Here is a 23,320-nt window from a genome sequence, read left to right as displayed (position 1 = left end):
TTTGTTTTTTTTTTTTTAAGTTTTTATTTGAAGGCTTATATTTTGAGACAGGATATTTCACACCTGTATGTAAACCAGATTTAAAAAGGAGCAGTTGGTTGACAGACATGTGAAGCAGAAATTTTGTCTTTTAATACTGTTAGATTAAGAGAACTTCCTTAAAAGCGTAATTGATTATTTTAAAGGTAATAAACTTTGGTATTCTTGAATTGCTTCCTTACCGTATTTAGTAAAGAACTACTTGGCCAGCAACTGTTTTTTTCCACTGTTGTAAAACTAAGCAAATGCCTCTGTAACTGAATATTTGTGGTTTCCACAGGCTAGTGGATACTCTATGTTCCTACAACGCTCAGTTTGTAGTGTGGACCCATTTGCCAAATTCTTCTTGAATTGCCCGCAACCTGAATTCTTTTCCTCTCACCTTATTTTAACCTCTTGTTATCTACTCTTATTGTTTAAAAAGCAAGAGGCCAAAGCAGCTCTCCCTAATTTAAAAATAAGCATGTTTCTTTTCCTCTCCCCTGGTGAAATTTTTCTACCATTCATTCTTCTACTTTTTCCTCTTTCTGCCCGGTTTTTGAAAGCAACAGTGCCCTAGCTGACAGCTCTTAATTTCTCCATTCAAAACTGTAAACTAAACACCAAATTGGCAATATAATAATAGTTACAGTTATCTAATCTCTTCTATGTGCCAGGCATGGTGCTAAGTTCTTTTCATGTGTTACCTCATTTAAGCATCACAATAAGCCTATGAGGCTCGTGTATCATCCTCATTTTAAAGATAAAGTAAATGAGAGGTTATTACGTGTAAGTAAGTTAGTAAATGACAGAACTAAATTCAGGCTCTATCTGACCAGAATCTAAGGTCCTCACCTCTGTAGTCTAAGATTCAGACTCATTTTTTCCTAACTACAAACCCCTGCTTTTGGTCATCTTTCTTCTTTTCAAATAGACCTCTGTTAATGCCTTAAGATATGAATCTCTCCCCACAAGTCTTTTCTGTTCCTTCAAGGATGGTCTCTTTTCTCAGAGGGACATAATTTTAAAAAAACCAAAACAAATGCCATTTTCTACTATCCTAGCTAGGATATGGTAGCTGCTATGTACATGCTAAGTCGTACTGTGAAAGGAGGGAATGGATGGCTGATGTAGAGAAGAGAGAATTTCAGTGATAGGTTAGGTGACCTTATAGGAGGGTTTGGAACATTAATTATAAAATCACACCATCTGAATTTTAGTCATGAAAATTACTTTCATATACTAAATTGCCTAATTACCAAACTGAACATAATATGAAGAGAGTTTTGTGGATAATTAATCCTTCCTGGGCTGCACAGTCTATCCTGTTCCTCTTGCTGTCTCGGTGCCCTGTTAGGGTAAGTGCATAGTGTGTGGACTTGTCATGTGGCACGAGTGGTAAAGAACCTGCCTGCTGGCGCAGGAGACATAAGAGACCCAGGTTCAATCCCTGGGTCAGGAAGCTCCCCTGGAGGAGGACATGGCAGCCCACTCCAGTGTCCCTGCCTGGAGAATCCCATAGACAGAGGAGCCTGGCAGGTTACAGTCCATGAGATCACAAAGAGATACGACTGAAGCAACTTAGCACGCATGCACAGTGTATGATAAAGGAATAGAATTAAACCTGACACACATATAGGCCTACTTTTTCTATTTCTCTCTCTGTGATGGTAAATAAAATCTGCTGCTGCTGCTGCTAAGTTACTTCAGTCGTGTCTGACTCTGTGTGACCCCATAGACGGAAGCCCACCAGGCTCCCCCTTCCCTGGGACTCTCCAGGCAAGAACACTGGAGTGGGTTGCCATTTCCTTCTCCAATGTGTGAAAGTGAAGTCGCTCAGTGGTGTCCAACCCTTAGCGACCCCACGGACTGTAGCCTACCGGCTCCTCCATCCATGGGATTTTCTAGGCAAGAGTACTGGAGTGGCTTGCCATTGCCTTCTCCGAAATAAAATCTACAAGCTATTTAAAACCAGGTCTGTTAGTTTTTCCTTCTCTCACAGTTGAGAGAAGAAGCATTAATAGTTGGTGACTTGTGTTATCATGTCAGTGACTCTGTCTCACATTGGTATTTTAACTATCGTATTAGGAACCATGGAGAGTTACTTTGCTATACAGAACAGCTTGATTTTTTTCCCCCCTTGATTGCTGTTTATTCATTTAGCAGATAATCAGAGTACAAGCTAGTGTGTTCATTTTATAAAAATGTAAGTTAACCATCAGTTAAAATTTTCAGTTCCAAAAACATCACTAGTTATTCTTTCCGCAAGTAGTTTTGATTTAATGGATTCTGTTTTATAAAAAGAATATACAGTAAGTCTCAGTGAGCATTATGTCTCTTTTATCAAATACATCTGTATTACTTGAGCTCTGTAATATCCTTTGACATTCAGTTGTAATACCTAAGTTCTTGATGATTAGAAGTAGATTGTGTAATACAGATGACACTGATAGTCATGAGTCAGAGCAGAAGATAAATATTCCAAAACTCTTTTTGTGCCCCTTTTATCTAATTGTATGCCAAGACTTTTAGCTGGCCTCTTAAAAAGAACCTGATGCCAGAAACAGAAAGTTCGGTTACCTTCCTAGATATACATTTTGTTTGACTATGATTTAAAAGCAAGCTGAAGTAGGAAGATAGTTCAGTAGTCAGAATCTCTGGCTTCTATAAAACATTACAAAGTCCTGACTCTGCAGCCATTCACGCTTACCATTTGATTCAGATTTTTTATGTGGCTTATTATTGAAAGTGGCTGAATTTTTTTTTAATAGAAAGCGTTCTCTCTCTCTCTCTCACACACACACACACACACACACACACACACACATTAACGTTAGAGGAAGATGGGTGAAGAGCATATAAGAGGTCTTGTGTTATCTTTACAGTTGTTCTAGAAATCTACAGTTATTTCAAAATGAAAGTTAAAGAATAGTGTGCATCTAAACAAGTAGCAAAATTATGAAGGAAAGCAATGGATACCACCAATGCCAGGGTAATAATGATTTTTACAGAGAGGAGGGATGGGATTGTGATTAAAGTAGACACATGAAGACTTTTGAGATAGATGTTGGCAGTTTCATAGATGTTCACTTGATACCTTTTATTAAATGGTTCATTGGTGATGGACAGGGAGGCCTGGTGTGCTGTGATTCATGGGGTCGCGGAGAGTCGGACACGACTGAGCGACTGAACTGAACTGAACTGAATGTTCCATACATTTTTCTGAATGTATGTTATGTTTTACAGGAAGAGGTTAGAAAATGATATGAATCATTTCAATTTAACAAGATTGCAAATCAGTAGGGGTAAATATTTTTTCCTCATGCCTTGTGTTTCTTAATTAGTTTAGAGTTTGTGAAGAATATTTTCTTTGGTGTGGCAATAAAGTTTCACTTATGAAAAGTTTTCCCCTCTCAATCATGACTTTGTGTAATTTGTTTAGGTAGAAACGTTAAAGCACAATGATCCTTTTGCTCCTGGTGGAACAGTTGTTGTTGCAGCAAGCGATTCAGGTAAGGAAATAATTTTCTTTGAACAGTAAACATCATCCTTTCTTTCAACTTCTTTTTTTTTTGTTCTTCAGCAAATATATTCTCCTATTTACTTGCTTATGGCTTTAAGATTATTGCATAGTTATTAGATTGGTACAAAAGTAATTGTGTTTTCAGACCCTGAATTTTAAATCATTTTAACTAGGGTCAAAACTATGGTTTTTCCAAGTGTCATGTTTGGATGTGAGAGTTGGACCTTAAAGAAGACTGAGTGCTGAAGAATTAATGCTTTTGAACTGTGGTGTTGGAGAATACTCTTGCGAGTCCTTTGGACTATAAGGAGATTAAAACAGTCAATTCTAAAGGAAATCAACCCTGAATATTCATTGGAAGGACTGACGCTGAAGCTGAAGCTCCAGTACTTTGGCCACCTGATGCGAAGAGCTGACTCATGGGAAAAGACCCTGATGCTGGGCAAGATTAAAGGCAGGAAGAGAAGGAGCAACAGGGGACAAGATTGTTGGATAGCATCACTGACTCAACAGACATGAGTTTGAGCAAGCTCTGGGAGATGGTGAAGGACAGGGAAGCCTGGTGTGCTGCAGTCCATGAGGTCTCAAAGAGTCAGACACAAATGAATGACTGAAGAACAGTAACAGTGTCAAACACATCTGTATTAATCAAAATAGAAGTTGTTAAAATCAACACATTTTTGCCAGTGAGAAATAAAATTTATTCCTGAAGCAAAAAAATCCGTGCTTCAGGATTTGACAAACTCTTGGAAAGCATTTTCTGTGTCCTGCTGGTTGTGGAAGCATTTTCCCTATAAAAAGTTGTTGAGATACTTGAAGAAGAAGTGTTAGTCAGTTGGTGAGAGGTTAGGTGAATATGGAAGATGAGCCAAAACTTCATTGCCCAGTTTTATTCAATTTTTGAAGTGTTGGTTGTGTGACATGTGGTTGGGTGTTATCTCAGAAAAGAATTGGGTCCTTTTGTTGACCAAGGCCAGCTGTAAGTGTTGCAGTTTTCCATTCATCTCATCGATTTACTGGGCATACTTCTCAGATGTAACGGTTCCGCTGTGATTCAGAAAGCTGTAGTGGATCAAACCACCAAACAGTGACCATGACCCTTTTTTTGGTGCAAGTTTGACTTTGGGATGTGCTTTGGAGCTTCTTCTCTGTCCAACCACTGACCTATTTGTTGCTGGTTGTTGTGTAAAAATTCACTTTTCATCGCACCTCACAATCAGGTTGAGAAATGATTCACTGTTGCATAGAATAAGAGAAGACAACACTTAAAAGTGATGATTTTTTTGATTTGTGGTCAGTTCTTGAGGCACTCGCTTCTTGAGCTTTTTCACCTTTCCAATTGCTTCAAATCCCAAATGACTGTAGAATGGTCAACATTGAGTTCTTGGGCAACTTCTTGTGTAGTTGTAAGGTGATCGGCTTCAATGATTGCTCTCAGTTGGTTGTTGTCAACTTCTGATGGCTGGCCACTTTTCTCGTCACCTTCAAGGCTCTTGTCTCCTTTGCAAAACTTCTTGAACTACCAGTGCACTATACGTTCATTAGCAGTTTCTGGGCCAAATGTATTGTTGATTTTGCAAGTTTTCATGAGTTGTCTCTGCTGCTTTGACCCAGTTTTGAACTTAAATATGAAGATCGCTGTAATTTGCTTTTTGTCTAACATCATTTTCATAGTCTGCAATGCATCTAAAATAGCATAAAACAAGAAATGCACATCAAAATGATATATAACATAATGATATATAACATAATCACATTTAATAATGTATTCCAATATCAAATGGCAAATTTTAAACCGCAGTTACTTTTGCACCAACCTAAATATATCCTATTACATTCTATCAATAAAAACAATGGTGTTTGTGTATTATGTTCCAGTTTTCTTATCATTTATTATTTACTGTTCGTGTTAAAGAGCTTAATATGTATTCTAGGAAATGTCAGTAAAACCAATAAAAATGTTTTTTTGCTTTATACAAGACAGTGTTCCTTGGCAGTTTCAAAGTCAGCATTGATTCTTGTGGATCGTGAACCTAAATTTAAAAATTAGTGGCTTCCCATATTAGCAAAACTCCCTTGGGATTTCCCATGTTTCTCCAACAAAAACAATATAGCGGAAAAAAAAAAGAGAAGGGGGAAGGAACTTAAAAGTAAAAACAAATTTAAGGAGCATATCATGTAAATAATATGTGTAGATCTTGCTTGTACTTGATTTTAATAAATCAATTTAAAAAAGATTTATGAGAGGAAAGAAATTGGGACAGATTGACATTAAGAAATTTTTTTATTTTTTAAGATGATTTGAAAATGCTATTTTAGTTTTGTCTTTTTAAAAACAGTCTTCAGAGTTCCCTGTCAGTGCAGTGGTTAAGACTCTGCACTTCCATTACAAGGGGCACAGGTTCAATCCCTGGTCAGGGAACTAAGATTGCACATGCCACATAGCATGGCCAAAACCAGAGAAACAAAACAAGTCTTTATCTTGGATACATTATGTCAGATTTAGAGATGAAGTGATTAAATTGGGGTTTGTGTCAAAATAATCTTGTGGAGTGCATAAACTGAAGTGTGTATAGGAAACACAGTTGCTAAGTACTAAAGCTAAGCAATAAATACATGAGGGTTCATTATACTAGCTTTTTATTTTTATCTGTTTTGAATTTTTCATAATAAAAGAGTCTTGGTCTTTTCACACACCCCAAGTGTGTCATATTTTTATTTATTTATTTAGGCTGCGCCTTGCAGCGTGTGGAACTTCCCAGATCAGAGATTGCACTGGTACCCCCTGTAGTGGAAGTGCAGAGTCTTAACCAATGAACCACCAAATAAATCCCATATTCCCATTTTAAAGGTCAGGAAACTGAAGATAGGAGCATTAAGTAATTGGTTCAGATTTACAGTTTTATTAGATTTGCATGATAAAGCCAAGATTCAAACCTGTGTCTGATAAGAGTCCGAAAGCTTTTTCGACTCAGTAACTGTTTCTCTCTCTATTCATTTAGTTATCATCTAGGAGGGCAGGGAACTGGAAGTAGACTCAATAAATACTTCAATATCATGCTAAAAATAGGATGCCTTATTTTTCCAGATGAAAATAGAGTGAGTTTGCTGATTGTGGCAAATTGAGGATTATGAGTGTAGAGAAAAATTAGTATAGAAATGTCTTCACAATTTGAATTTCTTGTGCAAATATCAAGATGAGATTTAACAGTGTGCATTATTTGTTTCCAGCTTGAAGATTAACATCCAACATAAGTAATAAAGAATGTAAAAAAGCAGATATGTAGAAAAAAAAGATCTCATGTAGTGCTGGGTTTGGATTTAACCCAAAATTTAGAACTACAGCAAATAATATTTCTAAAAGGCTTATTGTAATGAAAGTGGTTAAATTGTATCTTTTTAAAATACATGTGCTCTTTTAGAGTCTCATTTTTGAACTGATGAATTAATGTATTGATAGGGATGTTATATGATAAGAAAGGATAACCTAAGAGAATAAAACGAAAGGTTAATACATTTTAATTAACTCTTGATTGCCCACACTGAGGAATGGTAAGTGCCATGAGAATTCATTAACGCTGAAAGCATTTAAAGAAAAGGGAGATGGCCTCCCTTTAGGGCAACTCATGAATGATTTCAGAGCAGAAGGTGGCTTTTGTGGTATGCCTTGAAAGAATGGCCTACATAAGTAGATATGGGAAGAGTAGTTAAAGCAAAGAGAGTAACATGAGCAAGGAATGGAAGAAGGACATATAGTGCATGTTCAAAGAAAAACAGACATTTTGATAAAGCTTACTTACAGTTAGAGGAATAATCAGGTTAAATAAGGCTGAAGTGGTAGATTGTGATCTCACTGTAGGTTTCTGTTGCCTGTGTTGGTCTTCTCTTTGATTTCCAGTTTCTGGCTCATTTCCTGTGAAGTGGTAGAGTAAAGGACTATAGTAGACCGGAAGTGGGCTAAGGTTTGTTGCTATCATCATAGTAATAGACACCATTTTCTGAGCACTTGCTTAGTTCCAGCACTACATGTGCTGTTTTCTCATATTTGGTCTTGTTTAATTCTCACAGCAACTACCTGAGGAAATTGCTGTTATGTTTATTGTACAGACAAGGAAAACCAAGAAATGGAGAGATGAAGCCATTTCACAGGTTAAGGAAGTAGTAATAGATGGACTCACATTCAGATGATGTCTGTAGTTTTCCACCAGCCTCTTTGGTCCTTCCTTCTCTGTCTCTTTGCTTTCTCTTCTCCCCAACTTCTTTATGTTGTGTTGCTCTAGGTCTTAGACTCTAAACTTATCTTCTCTGTCTGTATTCCTTGGGGTTCTCATCTGGTTTTATGGTTTTACATACTCTCTCCATGTTGATTTCTAACTCTAGCCACACTTTTTCCCATGAACTCCAGATACCTGTATCCAATTATCTATTGACATCTCCACTCAAACATCTCATAGATACATCTAACACAACATGTCTAACACCAAACACCTAATCTTCCTCCCCAAACCTGCTTCTCTTGAATCTTTCCCCATCTTTTTTTCCCTCAAATCATAAGGCTTTTTATTGCCTCTTTAAAGCATCACAGTTGAGTCCATAGAACCATCTGGCATCTTGCTGTTTCTGCAGCCGGACCACTCAGATCTTATTCATCAGCCTGCGGAACTGTTCCTTTTTCAGAAACATAGATACCATCCAAAAATTTTCTGATATCCTTGTCTTCAACTGTGGAGGCTTGCTGAATCAAAGCAGCCAAATTGGACACAAGTTCATTATCGTTTGCTTCAATAATCATCTTATCTTTCTGGGTTTGACATACTGAACAAGCAGCCCCTGGCCTCATCTGAACCCTGTGGATGTATTTTTCACCCAGAAAATTTCAGATTTCAGCAAGAGAACCAGTCTCCTCATAACAACGTTGATGGGGAGGTGGACATTCACAGACCTCATCTTGTAACAGAAGCCCAGTGTAACACCCTTGATCATGCTCTGACTACAGATCCATGAACAGTTGCCAGTTCCTTTCTGTTTCCCCATCATATGTCAGCCCAGAGCCTCTTCTTTTTCTTTCCAAGGAGACTGAGTTCTACATTGATGTGATTGAAGGGTACCTCTTGGGCCCTTCACAATAACTGTCTGTCCTTTCAGAGTAATGTCAGAAATTCTTCTGAAATGTTGACAGTCTGCTGAGAATGGTCTTCATTCTCACAGTAAATGCAGCAAAGAGCTTTCCCCTTCCTAATCCGTGGTAATTTCATCTTTAATGTTACTGAGACCTAAAATCTTAGAATCATCCTTGGTTCTTTTTTCTTTCTCTTAATCTGTCTCTAATGTATCAAGAAATGTTACTGATTCTACCTTCAAATTATATACAGTAAGAGCCTTACAATGGCCCAAAGCTTTCTAATAATATCTCATTGTTATTACCTTTACTCCCTCTGCTCCAATCACACTGACTTTACTCTTGCTCAAGAAACAGGCTCGTGTTCCTTAGGCCCTTTACTCTTAGCTGTTCCCCATTCCTAGGGTGATTTTTATCCACATATCCACAGGATGATCTCTGTTACCTCTAACAAATCTTGGCCAAAATGTCACTTTACCATCTAGCCCAGCACTCCCACCACAATGTTCTCTACTCCTTCTTAACTGTATTTTGGCTTATTACCTTCTAGTGTACTAAATAAATTGTGTTTCTCTCTTATTTAACTCCTCTTCCTTCTATTAGATTTTGGCATTGACAGGAACTTGAATCTTTTTATTCACTGATATCTCCCAAGAACCTTAAACCATACCTGGGGACATAATATTACTGAATGAATGGGTGAATCAATTACTGTTCTCACAGAGCATATAAAAGGAGCCCAATGGATGAGAATTTTTATTTGGGGGGAGGGGGCATATTGTTCATTTTTTTTCTGATAAATGGGTATTTTAACATTGTGGTGAAAAATACATGATATAAAATTTACCATTTTAGCCATTTTAAAGTATACAGTTAGTGGTATTAAATACCTTCACATTATTGTGCAACCATCACATCCATCTATCTACAGAATTTTTTGATCTTCTAAAACTGAAACTATACCAGTTAAACAAGAACTCCCCTTTTCCCCTTCTTACCAGGCCCTGGCAAACACCATTTACTTACTGTGTTTGTGAATTTGACTACTCTAGGTCCCTCATAAAAGTGGAATCATCATATTTGTCTTTTTGTGTATTGGGCTTATTTCACTTGTCATAATTTCCTCAAGGTTCATCCATGTTGTAGCATGTATCCTTCCTTTTTAAGACTGAATGATATTCTGTTGTATGAATATACCACTTTTTGTTTATATATTCCTCCATCAATAGACACTTGGTTTGCATCCACATTTTGACTATTGTGAATGATGCTGCTATTCATGAGTTTACAAATACCTAATCAAGTCCTTGGTTTCAGATCTTTTAAGTATTTACTAAGAATTTCTCAATCATGTAGTAACTCTATTTTTAATTTTTTGAGAAGCCATCATACTGTTTTCCTTGCCTTACTATTTTACATTCCCATCAGTAGTGCATAGGAATTCCAGTTTCTCTACATCCTTGCCAACACATACTACTTTTTAAAATAATAACCATATTAATGGTGTGAAGTGGCAGCTCATTGATTTAATTTGCATTTCTCTAGTGAATAATGATGCATATTGGCCATTTGTATATCTTTGTAGCGTCTATTCAGGTGCTTTGCCCATTTTAAAAAATCAGTTTGCTTTTTTGTTGTTGCAATGTAGGAGTTCCTTATATTTTGTGGATATTAACCCCTTATGAGATAGACGATTTGCAAATATTTTCTCCCATATCATAGGTTGCCTTTTCATTCTGTTGATACTGTCTCTCGGTGCACAGAACTTTTTAATTTTGATATTGTCCAGTTTATGTACTTTTTCTTTTGTTGTCTATGCTTTTAGTGTCCTATCCAAGAAAATATTGCTAAATCCAATGTTGTGAAGTTTTTCACTTACGTTTTCTTCTGAGTTTTTAGTTGTAGGTCTTACAGTTAGGTCTTTGATCCATTTTAAGTTAATTTTACTTCATTCTTTTTCATATGGCTATCCCATTTTCCCAAAACTACTTTTCCTTTCCCATTGAATGGTTTTAATATCCTTGTAGAAAATCTTTTGACTCCGTGTGTAAGGGTTTATTTCTGGGCTCTCTATTCTGTTCTATTGATCTAAGTGTCTTAAGACCAGAACTGTTTTGATTACAATAGCTTTGTAATAAGTTTTGAAATCAAGAAGTTTGAGACCTGTAACTTTGTCATTTTTTCAAGATTGTTTTCGCTATTCAGGGTCCCTTGAGATTCCATATGAATTTTAGGTTAAATTTTCTGTTTCTGCAAAAGAGTGTCATTGGGATTTTGACAGTGATTACATTGAATCTGTAGAGTGCTTTGGATGATATTAACATCATAACAATACTGAGTTTTCCAGTTCATGAATGTTGTCTGTTTTTCTCTTTATCTGTATCTACTTTGTTTCAGAATGTTTTAAAGTTGTCAGTATACAAGTCTTCCTTGGCTAAGTTAATTCCTAAGTATTTTATTCTTTTTGATGCTATTGTAAATGTCATTGTTTTATTAATTTCCTTTGCAGATTATCAGTATATGGAAATGCTATTGATTTCTGTGCATTGATTTTGTATCCTGCTACTTTGCTGAATTCATTTATTCTAAAGGGTTTTTTTTTAGGGTTTTTTGCATGTTACATTGTGTCATCTGAAAACAGATAATTTTACCTCTTCCTTTTCAGTTTGGATGCCTTTTTTGTTCCTCCTTGCCTAATTGCTCTGGCTAGGATTTCTGTGTTGAATAGAAGTGGTGAAGGTGAGCATCCTTGTCTTGTTACAGATTTTAGAGAAAAAGCTTTCAGTCTCTCACTATTGGTATGATGTTCACTGTTGGCTTTTCATATGTGGTCTTTATTATGTTGAAGTAATTTTCCTTCTTTTCCTAGTTTGTTCAGTGTGTTATCATGAAAGGATTTTGAATTTTGTCAAATATATGCTTTTTCTGCATCAATTGAGATGATCATCTGGGTTTTTTTTCTTCATTCTGTTAATGTAGTGTATTACGTTAATTGATTTTCCTGTGTTGAACCATCTTTACATATAAAATGAGAGTCTATATCTTTGTCATCTGCAGTCTAGCTGATATCTTGATTTGAATGAGAATCTTAGAATTAAAACTGTGTAGAGGGGGCAGTTGGAGAAGGCAATGGCAAGCCACTCCAGTACTCTTGCCTAGAAAATCCCATGGATGGAGGAGCCTGGTAGGCTGCAGTCCGTGGGGTCGCTAAGGGTCGGACACGACTGAGCGACTTCACTTTCACTTTTCACTTTCACACATTGGAGAAGGAAATGGCAGCCCACTCCAGTGTTCTTGCCTGGAGAATCCCAGGGACAGGGGAGCCTGGTAGGCTGCTGTCTATGGGGTCGCACAGAGTCGGACACGACTGAAGTGACTTAGCAGCAGCAGTGGCAGCAGCAGCAGAGGGGGCAATATGTTCTTTGTGTATGGGGCTGAGTTACACAGACTTTCCACAGACTAAGAAATATCAGAAGTCTGAATGTCTTTTTTCTTTCTTTCCACAGCCATATAGGTCATTCAAACTTTGTTTTTGCATTTTTCTCACTTAATCTTTATAACAATTATATGGGAGGCGCTATTCTTTCTCTCTTTAATAATGAGGAAAATGAGACTCAGGCCAAACAGTTTGCCCTGGCTCATAGTAGCTGTCTCAATGCTCAGTTTCTAATCCATGTCTTATTTCAGAGCTCATACTGTTAATCATTTTGTTACATGCCTCTGCCTTATATCTTCTCATCTAGTTCTGACAATACAAAAGTTGGAGTCAGGTGATGCCACAGATTTTTTTTTTTCTCTCAAACTTACATTACTGCCTTTGTTAGAGCTGAGGGAATCATAGACATGCTCTCGACCACAGTTTTCAGATTATTTTTCATGAAACCAGCTTCCAGAGGGGCCTTTAGGGGGTTGGCCGAGTCTAGTTTCATTATTTTTTAAGTGTCTCTGAATTTTTAAAAACTGCAGTTTAATTAGGTTTAATATGTTAGTTTAATATGCATTCAGATTTATTCCAGACCAGATTTTAACGTATTGGAGTGCACTGTAATATCAAGTTAAATGGGTTTTGTGTAAACCTATAAATAAACATTTATTTAAACCACTATGAGATTACAAGACTCTTGTTCATAAATGAGCTGCTTTCTTTGATGAATAATGTTTTTCAGATAGAGCAAACAAAGCCAAGTACAGAAAAAGTTTGATCCCTGACTTTAAACATTTGTGTTAATCAAAATTGCTTCATTGTTCTCATTGTCACTGTGATAAGTAAATGTTATAAATTTAAACTTAAAAAGAATTTAGAGTTATTCTTAAAATCCATCTTACTTGTTTCATATATTGGAATTCCATTTGAGAATTATTATCTGGTCTGATTCCTTAATATATGGAAAAGAAGCTGAGCCCCAGGACTACTTACTAGTTTACTTCTGAATCCCTGTCCGTTGATCTTTCTGCTGTGTTATCCTGCCTCTTATTTACTAAATAATAAAAATGAAAAAATTAAGATATCTTTGGAACCCAGAATTTGATGAAGGGTCCCGAGAGCAAATGAAAAAAATGTTAGGTAAATGAAAGAATTTTGTAAGAATCTTATAAAAGGTCAGTAAAAAGACTTTTTGGGGTTGAGGGAAAATAATTCAGACTTCACCCTTACTGGGCTCTTATTTCAACAATGATAACAAAAACTAATTAGGAAAGAAGTGGGTTATTTGAAGGAAACACAGGCAGTAACTTTGGAGATTATCAAGCTTTTTGATCTCAGGATCCTTTTTAAAAATGAATGAAGACCCTCAAAGAACTTTTGTTTTGGGGGTCTTATTTGTCAGTATTTACTGTTAGAAGTTAAAACTGAGAAATTAAAATTTTTAAATTCATTTAAAAACAAAAATAATAAACCCATTATTTATTAACATAAATACCATATTTTTAAACAAAAATAATAACTCCAAACCAAAAAAAGAAAAATATTGTGAGAAGAGTAGCATTGTTTATATATTTTTGCTCTTTAAATGTGTGGCTTTTGCTGGATCTTCATATCTACTTCTGCATTCAGTGTGCTACACTGTGTGTTTTGCTTGAAATGTATGAAATGAAGATCTGCCTCACACAGCTGGAAAAGGGAGGATTATTTTAATAGACTTTTTAGATATTTTTCTTAGTTGTTGTTTGTTGTTCAGTCACTAAGTTGTGTCCAACTCTTTGCAGGCCCATGAACTGCAGCATGCCAGGCTTCCCTGTCCTTCACTATCTCCTGGAGTTTGCTACTATACCAAAAATCAATAAATTTTAGTTTCTTCAAAGTTAGTTACACACACACACAGTTATTTGCAATAAGGAATATGAAACTGTATCAATGAACTTTTCATATTCTGTTACATTAAACTCCATTAGTCTTTCTTGCACAATGAATGAACCTTGTGCCTCATATATGGCTTTGTAACGTGCATTGGTCATTTGGAACATATTGGTTCACTCAGTTATGCGTGTCTTCTAAATGTTAGCACATTTCATTATAAATAGTTTTTTAAATCACACTTATTGATATCACCATCCATCTCATGAGTCTTTTAATGAAATATTGGTATAATGTTAAGCTTATGAGGCGTTTAAACCTTTCCAAGATTCTAATTTTTACTTGATAATTTGTAATTTTTATCATCTGCAAAAAATACTTTCAGTTGTTTTCCTTAAAGTGTCAGATTCACTTTATTTAGGAAGATACCTGAAATACCTAAAACTGAATAACTCTTGTTTACTTGTCTCTTCTTTTAAGTAAAAATGGTATTCCAAGAAAAAAGCAGCTAGTTCATCTGGTTTCTCAGACTATCATGTAAGTGCATTTCCTTCAGATAACCGTTATACTTTGGTACTCAGCAGAAATGTTTGTGTGTATTTCTCATTTTGTCTTTCATAATTTTTAGATGTGTACCTAAGGGTCACAACTTACTTAAAATTAATAGTTTTTATTGATTCATCAAGGACAGACATTCATAAGTACACTTGGCCTTTTTCCTTCCATGATTCCCTTCTTTGAGTTTGTGATGGTGACGAATACAACCAGTACAGTTTGGTGCCACTGCCTTGATTCCTACTGAGGCACCCACCACTGTTTTTTTTTTTTTTTAACACACCACTGGTTTTGCAACACTTGCAATTAATCAATACAGTGAGAAAGATAATATCGTCTTCATATTTTAAAGATAGTTTTGACCTTACAGACCTCCCTGAAGGGGCCTTGGACTTGTGGAATGGATGGACCACACTTTGAGAACTGCTGATCTAATATGTTCTAGAAACTTTTCCTGTTGCCCTGTATTGTGTTGGTCTCTGTTCCCTCAGGCCAGTTTGCTCCCAGGAGGTATCTGGGACAGATGTCTTTTATTCAGAACAGGAGCAAGAAAATAATCTCAATGTCCTGGAGAAAAAGCTAAATAGTGAGGCTGTCTTTCTGTTCTATATTTAGTCTGGTGCTTCTGCTCTTCTCTCAGTACACACTTGCTGTGATGGTGTTGTCCAATTCTGTGCGTTCAGCTACAGCCTCTTCCCTGATGACTCCTAGATTTTGTCCTCTATGCCTGATCTGTCTCCTGAGCTTCCAGTACCTTCAGGTTATCTGCTGGATATATCTCCTTAGGTGTCAGCTCAACAGTGCTTAGAATTGATTGTCATCTTTTCCAGTTTGTCTCTCCTTCGAAGCATAATACAAGCAATTACAAAGAGTAAAGCTTTACCTCCTTTTACATTCTACTTTTTATACTAGTGACACTATTATTGGTCCTCAGCCAATCATCCTAGACTTCTCTGTCCTTCCTCATCTCCAATAAATTGCCATGTTTTGTTGTTTTACCCACAATTGGACTCTGTCTATTCCTCCTAATACTCAGCTTTGGTTGGGTCCTCACCATGTTTTATCTGGACTGTGATACTAAATTGCCTCCAGTCTCTTTACCTGCTGATCTGTCATCTGCATCACTGCCAGAATTGTCTTTGTTAATATTTGATCTTACTTAGTTCAGTTCAGTCGCTCAGTTGTGTTTGACTCTTTGCGACCCCATGGACTGCAGCACACCAGGCCTCCCTGTCCATCACCAACTCCCGGAGTTTATTCACACTCATGTCCATTGAGTCAGTGATGCCATCCAACATCTCATCCTCTGTTGTCCCTTTCTCTTCCTGCCTTCAGTCTTGCCCAGCATCAGGGTCTTTTCAAATGAGTCAGTTCTTTGCATCAGGAAGCCAAAGTATTGGAGTTTCAGCTTCAGCATCAGTCCTTCCAATGAATATTCAGGACTGATTTCCTTTAGGATGAACTGGTTGCATCTCCTTGCAGTCCAAGGACTCTCAAGAGTCTTCTCCTACACCACAGTTCAAAAGCATCAATTCTTTGGTGCTCAGCTTTCTTTACTAACCACAAGTCTAAGTCACTAGCCCTGTGTTCCAAATAACTGTGTGTGTGTTTATAATAATAGGGCTTCCCTAGTGACTCAGATGATAAAGAATCTGCCTGCAATGCAAGAAACCCAGGTTTGATCCCTGGGTCTGGAACATCCCCTGGAGAAGGGAATGGCTACCCACTCACAGATACATGTCTGAAAGAAGTTGTCCACTCTATGAAATGTAAAATAGTACTGAACATCTTCTGGATATCTCATCTCAGCTAATAGCATTACCATCTTATTCAGTTGCCCAAGCATAGATCTGCGAGTCATCTTCTGTTACATCCCTACTGTCCCATCCTAGTGCTTCTGGGACTTAGCAGAATGAAAAAATTGACTGCTGAAAAAATGAATAAAATTATTTGTCTCAAATCTGCTACATTGTCATAAAATTTTGAATTCAATAGAAACCTAAACAGTCTAGAAAGAGATTGTAATCAATAGGGCATAAATGCTTGAGTCCAGTTGCCTGAGCTTAACTCAGATATGTTGCTAGTTCTATAGGTTTTTCTAAGTCTTAGTTTCCTAAACTATAGAGTGAGGTTAATAATACACTCTGGCTTTGTTGGGTAGATTACATGAGATAATGTATGTTAAAGTATTTATTGTAGTTCCTATCATAATAGATGGTAGTTGTTAGTACTGCTGCTACTTTTTAATGGCTTGCAAATGCAGGCTAATGTAATGTACTCTTGGCTAGTTCCAAGTGAGATCCGGCAGTGAAGAGTGTACGTGTGTGTATGTTGTCAACTCTTTTCCTGGAAAGGATTCTTTTAGTCTACAGTTGTTTTCTCTTCTCTTTTAGTTTTTAAAATTCTTTTGCTAGAGAAATGAAAGATGGACTTTTTTTTTATGTTTAAGTTGGTAAATCTGTGTTTTCCTCCAATTTACAAATATATATAGGTTCTTAATGTATTTATTTAGTTTACTTGTTCATAAACTCTTGCCATCTTGAAACCACTCAGACTCAGATACGTGGCATTATGTAACCAAAGTCACAAACACAGGATATTTACCTTTCTTACTCACCAGGAAATTTAGTGTTTACTTAGCAAAAAGATTAATCCCACAGAACAGGAGAATTGTAAGCTTTCAAAATAAAAACAACAGTTTTTGTTGTTAAAAATTAAATGATAAATCACTCTACTCCAGCCTCTAAAATTTAGTAGTTATGGCAGTGATAGAAGGACCTTAAATATTTTTAATAGTTTTGACTCACATTGGGTTGTTGTTGTTTTGTTTTAGCATTTGCTCATGGTGATAGATACAGTGTAGACTAAGAAGGAAAACTAAAGAAAGCAAATTCAGGTTACTCGGTTTCTACATTTTTTTTTTTTAACTTGTAACATGCTTTTTACACTTCGTTATAAATGAGATTAGTTCAGGTGCCAGAAAACTTTTTGTGTGGAATATTTTACTGACTTCTAATGAGAAAATGCATAATCTTTCCAACTCTTCATTAAAACCTTATAACATTCTGAGGTTATAGAAGAGCACTCATGATGTCCCCACAGCATCTTTGACACCAGCATTAGGAAAATGTCAAGTAGGTCTGTGTTTTTATAGGCAATGACTCAGACTAAGCATGCATATGTTCATATATTTTATAATTCTTAGCCTCTGCTTTCTTTCATGTTTTTTCTCTAATTTTCTCCATTTCCACAAACCACAGGCCATGACTGTCTCTTCATGGCCACTTAATTTTTGAATGAAAAGATATGTGTGTATGAGCAGATATATATTTGTGTATAGTGAGTGTCTATCTCTTTTCTCCCACCTCCTTTCTGTCTACAAGTAAAAGAGAGTGAGAGCTTTTTGTAAAGTCCTTCTTTTCCCCTTTCCACATAAATCTAGTTGTTATTTTTCCTTTGCTCTCTTTGAACTTTAACACTTACTGTGTAGCAGTTGTGTACAAGTATATCACTCAGTTAAATCATGAGTTCCTTGAAGGTAAATGTGTCTTCTATCCCTCTAAATTCCTGGTACCTAGGCTTGAGCATGATAGATGCTTAGTAAATGTGAGTGGATTACTGGGTGAGTGAGTGAGTGAACTCTTTGGAGACCAGCTTGAGAAAGTAAATCCTTTGCTGATGACTATAATTCACAAGTATCTCTTGAAGGTTTTCTATGAGTTTGAGCTTAATTATCTTATGGGTTTTGAGTAGGTCATGGAGATAAAAACGGTTTCTACCTCCTCACAGAATTCTCTCGTTAGACAGCTGTTCTGTGGGGATTATTTGTGAGCCTTAAGGTTTCCCTTATTCCTTGTTGGTCAGCTGGTTGTACTGAGAAATGTTTTGGCATCTGTTTGGAAGAGCCTTAGTAATGAGATGGTTTTTTTCTTTCAGTATTTTCAACAAAAATAAGTGTCTCCTCTTTGCCAGACCTTGCTTTAGGCCTTGAGGATATAATAGTGAACAAAACAAGCCCCTGTCTTTATAGAGCTAATATGGCAACCCAGTTCAGTATATGGGCTATAGTCCATGGGGTCACAAAGAGATCAACACAACTGAGCGACTAAGCACAGCACAGTAAACATATGTAACATGTAAAGTATGATGAATGCTATGAATTAAATTAGGTTAAAGGGTTAAAAGGGGCTTCCCTGGTAGCTCAGCTGGTGAAGAATCTGCCTGCAATGCAGGAGACCCCGGTTTGATTCCTGGGTCAGGAAGTTCCCCTGGAAAATGGATTGGTTACCCACTCCTGTACTCTTGGACTTGCCTGGTGGCTTAGACAGTAAAGAATCCGCCTGCAATATGGGAGACCTAGGTTCAATCCCTGGGTTGGGACGATCCCCTGGATTAGGGTGTGACTTGCCTGGAGAATTCCATGGACAGAGGAGCCTGGTGGGCTACGTCCATGGGATCGTAAAGAGTCAAACACGACTGAGCTTAGACTAAGCACAGCACAAAGTGGTAAAAAGTAATATGCCTAAATGTAGCTTTATTATTTACACCTCAGAAAAAAGCATTCAGCATCGTATGATCTCAAATATATAAGGACAAAATACCAGGGAAAAAAGCTGTTAAAGAAGTATGCTAAAATATTGGTAAGGATTCTTTCTTTTAAATTATTGTATAATAGACATACATTATGTTAGTTTCAGGTGAACAACATAATGATTCAACATTTGTGTGCATTACAAAATGATCATCTCAGTAAGTCTATTTACCACCTATCACTGCAAGGAGATCCAACCAGTCCATTCTAAAGGAGATCAATCCTGGGTGTTCATTGGTAGGACTGATGCTAAAGCTGAAACTCTAATACTTTGGCCACCTCATGCAAAGGGTTGACTCACTGGAAAAGACTCTGATGCTGGGAGGGATTGGGGGCAGGAGGAGAAGGGGATGACAGAGAATGAGATGGCTGGATGGAATCACCGACTTGATGGACATGAGTTTGAGTGAACTCTGGGAGTTAGTGATGGACAGGGAGGCCTGGCATGCTGTGATTCATGGGGTCGCAAAGAGTCAGACATGGCTGAACTGAACTGAACTGAGCTGTACAAAGTTGCCAGTTTTTTTCTAGTGTTAATCACTTCATGGGAAATAGATGGAAAAACAGTGGAAACAGTGTCAGACTTTGTTTTTTTGGGCTCCTAAATCACTGCAGATGCTGATTGCAGCCTTGAAATTAAAAGACGCTTGCTCCTTGGAAGGAAAGTTATGACCAACCTTGATAGTATATTAAAAAGCAGAGACATTACTTTGCCAACCAAGGTCCGTCTAGTCAAGGCAATGGTTTTTCCCGTGGTCATGTATGGATGTGAGAGTTGGACTGTGAAGAAGGCTGACCGCCGAAGAATCGATGCTTTTGAACTGTGGTGTTGGAGAAGACTCTTGAGAGTCCCTTATACTGCAAGGAGATCCAACGAGTCCATTCTAGAGGAGATCAATCCTGGATGTTCATTGGAGGGACTGATGCTAAAGCTGAAACTGCAATACTTTGGCCACCTCATGTGACGAGTTGACTCACTGGAAAAGACTCTGATGCTGGGAAAGGTTGAGGGCGGGAGGAGAAGGGGACGACGGAGAATGAGATGGCTGGATGGCATCACCGACTCTGTGGACATGAGTTTGAGTGAACTCCGGGAGTTGGTGATGGACAGGGAGGCCTGGCGTGCTGTGATTCATGGGGTCGCGGAGAGTCGGACACGACTGAGCGACTGAACTGAACTGAACTGACTGAACTGAAGAACTTTTAAGAGTTACTTTCTTAGCAACTTTCAAATTTGCAATACAGTGTTACTAACTTTAGTCCCCGTGCTGTACATTACATCCCCATGACTTATTTGTTTTATGACTGGCAGTTTGTATCTCTTGATCCTCTTCACCCATGTTGCCCATTCCTCAACTCTTCTCAGGATTGTTTCTGCTAATGAGACTATAGATGGTTTTTTAAATGATGCTTCTATGTATTTCTCCAAAGTGATCCTTACCTTGATTCTTGGTGAGAAGAGGGTGCTAATTGGATCACACTTGCATTCAAAGCCTGATTCTGCTGATAGTGTCTTTCACAGTATGCACTTGTAATATTTCAGTCAGACCTGACCTAATTGCCACGTGTATAGTGACTGTTTTTAAAAGCTATGGGACAGTGCAGAGCAAAGGCATGAAGCAGATTTTTCAGTTCCCTCCACTGAAATGCAGAGAAGGCAATGGCAGCCCACTCCGGTACTCTTGCCTGGAAAATCCCATGGACAGAGGAGCCTGGTAGGCTGCAGTCCATGAGGTTGCTTAGAGTTGGATTGGACTGAGTGACTTCATTTTCACTTTTCACTTTCATGCATTGGAGAAGAAAATGGCAACCCACTCCAGTGTTCTTGCCTGGAGAATCCCAGGGACGGGGGAGACTGGTGGGCTGCCGTCTGTGGGGTCGCACAGAGTCGGACACAACTGAAGTGACTTAGCAGCAGCAGCAGCAGCCACTGAAATGAGCCCAACTCCTTTTCCGTCATTAACCTTCTACCAATCAGGAAAGTGTTGCATCCTGCCTAGGCTGTGGCTCAGCTGCTACTGCATCAGGACTCACAGGAAGAGGAGAAAGAAGGGAAAGCCTGAAACAGCAGCCATGACCAGGCTGGGCCTCAGGCTGTGGGACTCAGCAGATACGGAGTAATACAAAAGCATCCTTTATGACCAAAGCTGTAGGATTTCCTGTAACTCTGGACTTTCAAAATCCTCCTCATGTTCAGAGTTGTTGGTGTATCCCTAAAAGACTGATTTTCTCTATGCTTCTGCCCACCCCATGACTGTCTTGGTGACAAGACAAAGATAAAGTAGATCTTCTTTGCCCCTCTTTTGTTTATGTCCATGGTGTGCTTATTGTTAAAGGCACACTTTATACATTTACATGAGTGGGTGAGTACACTTTTGTACTAAAACTGGTATGATGTAAACATGAAGAATTGAGGAATAGCAGGAGCATTTTTTCTGTGCCCATTTGCTCTGTCTTGTCCTCTCTTTTGAGATTCTCTTCTCCTTCGTTTCTTTTTACTTTCCTATATCAAGCCGCAATTCCTATAAACATTCTTTGACTTTATTGGTAGCGTTTATGCCTAAATAGGCAAAGCCTATCACAAAATAAGTCAGTTTGTGCCAGCTGAAAATGTTAGTCCATTTGTTAAGTGCACGATGATGGCACAGATAACTTCTCATGCCTGTGAAGCAGTGATTAAATACTGTTTGGCAATTTCTGTTCCTTCTGCCTGTAATAGATTTCTCTCCCCCACCTCCATTTATTCAGCACGCTCCCTCCTTTATCTGAGAGACCTAGCTCATGTGTAATGGCTTCTTCAGTACTTTTCTTGATTCTCCCAGACAGTGGCTTCTACTCCAGGTTTTTCATACCTCTCTACTAGTTCATTTAAGATTATTTTATTATTATTTGTTTGTATGTTTCTTACTATACTGTGAGTTCTTTGGATGTTAGAAACTCTATCTTCTTATTTTCTTAAATTTTTTATGTATGGCCAATGAATGTTTTTTGACCATTCATTCTTCATTAGATAAATGTTATTCCTTGTTTCTAAGGACCTCACTAATCTAGTAAGAGTGGTATATCAATCCCAGATAACCATAATACAATCAGTGCCACAAAGAAAGAAGAAATCACTTTTGCTGTGCAAACTGGAGACACCTAGGATATTCCAGGCTTTGTGGATATGGTAGCACGTGAAATGTGAAATAATGGATTTTTTGTTTTTATTTTTAATTTTTGATGACTTTATTAGAAATAGTTTAAGCATACAGGAACTGTATTATTTGATGTGTATTCCAAAGCCTTAAATACTTTACCTGCAGTTAGTTCATCTATTTTTGATTCTTAAATCATTCATCAGTTGATTTATACAAAGGAGTATCTCTTGTGGGGATATCAATGTGTTCATCTGTCTTTGTGGACTTAAATCATAAATTCAGGGACTCATATTTGGGAGTAGATATTTTCATATGTCTGAATGTTACTCACCAAAAGAGAACATGAAATTTGATGTTTTTCTGTCCTATTGCATTGATTTTCTTTATTCATTTTAGCCACCGACCCGTTTGCTTCTGTTTTTGGAAGTGAATCATTTGAAGATGGATTTGCTGACTTCAGCACATTGTCAAAGGTAATTTGCAGTAATTAGAGGGAGGGTAAAATATACTGTTTCCACCAAATTTTTCCTTTTGATTTTATAACCTTTCACAAACATTGCAACTTGATTTCAGTAAGTCACAGCAAATGTGGATTTCAGACAAATGAAATACAAGATGTAATCAAAGTAGACATTTCTGTGCACAAAAACAATGGTGATGGTACAGATAATTTTCTCATGACAGGCTTGCCCAACAACTTTAGTAGTTTTCTTTCTTTTAGATTTATGTTTTATTTTTATTCGAATATAGTTGATTTTAGGGCTCCCTTGGTACTCATTCAGTAAAAAATCCACCTGCAACGCACGAGACCCAAATTTGGTCCCTGGGTTGGGAAGATCCCCTGGAGAAGGAAATGGCAATCCACTCCAGTATTCTTGGCTGGGAAATTCCATGGACAGAGGAGCCTGGCAGGCTACAGTCCATAGAGTCACAAGAGTCGGACATGACTTAGTGACTAAACCACCACCATAGTTGATTTACAATGTTGTGTTAGTTTCTGCTGTATAGCTAATAAATAAATTATGTATATATAAATATATCCACTCTTTTTTAGATTCTTTTCCCATATAGACCATTGCAA

General features: G+C 37.4%; 1 protein-coding gene and 1 pseudogene across 6 annotated transcripts in view; one reads left to right on the top strand and one right to left on the bottom strand.

Annotated features, from left to right (window-relative positions):
* EPS15 (epidermal growth factor receptor pathway substrate 15) overlaps positions 1 to 23,320 on the top strand; it is a 152,681-nt gene that overhangs the window by 119,162 nt on the left and 10,199 nt on the right. For 5 of the 6 annotated variants that reach the window (XM_088835283.1, XM_088835285.1, XM_088835282.1 and 2 more), the window contains exons 21-22: positions 3,461 to 3,530; positions 22,636 to 22,712. In XM_088835283.1, coding sequence (XP_088691409.1) covers positions 3,461 to 3,530; positions 22,636 to 22,712 — 147 coding nt within the window. Of the gene's footprint in view, positions 1 to 3,460; positions 3,531 to 3,714; positions 5,803 to 22,635; positions 22,713 to 23,320 lie in introns of those variants that run through there. The other variant, XM_088835286.1, reaches the window with a different exon arrangement.
* On the bottom strand, positions 8,184 to 12,505 carry LOC148778016 (large ribosomal subunit protein uL6 pseudogene; annotated as a pseudogene).

This window comes from Moschus berezovskii, chromosome 4 (genome assembly GCF_049115385.1).
Source record: "Moschus berezovskii isolate FMDL1 chromosome 4, NW_MosBer_1.0, whole genome shotgun sequence".
In the NCBI taxonomy this organism is placed as follows: Eukaryota; Metazoa; Chordata; class Mammalia; order Artiodactyla; family Moschidae; genus Moschus; species Moschus berezovskii.
This window is presented reverse-complemented; position numbering and strand designations above follow the sequence as displayed.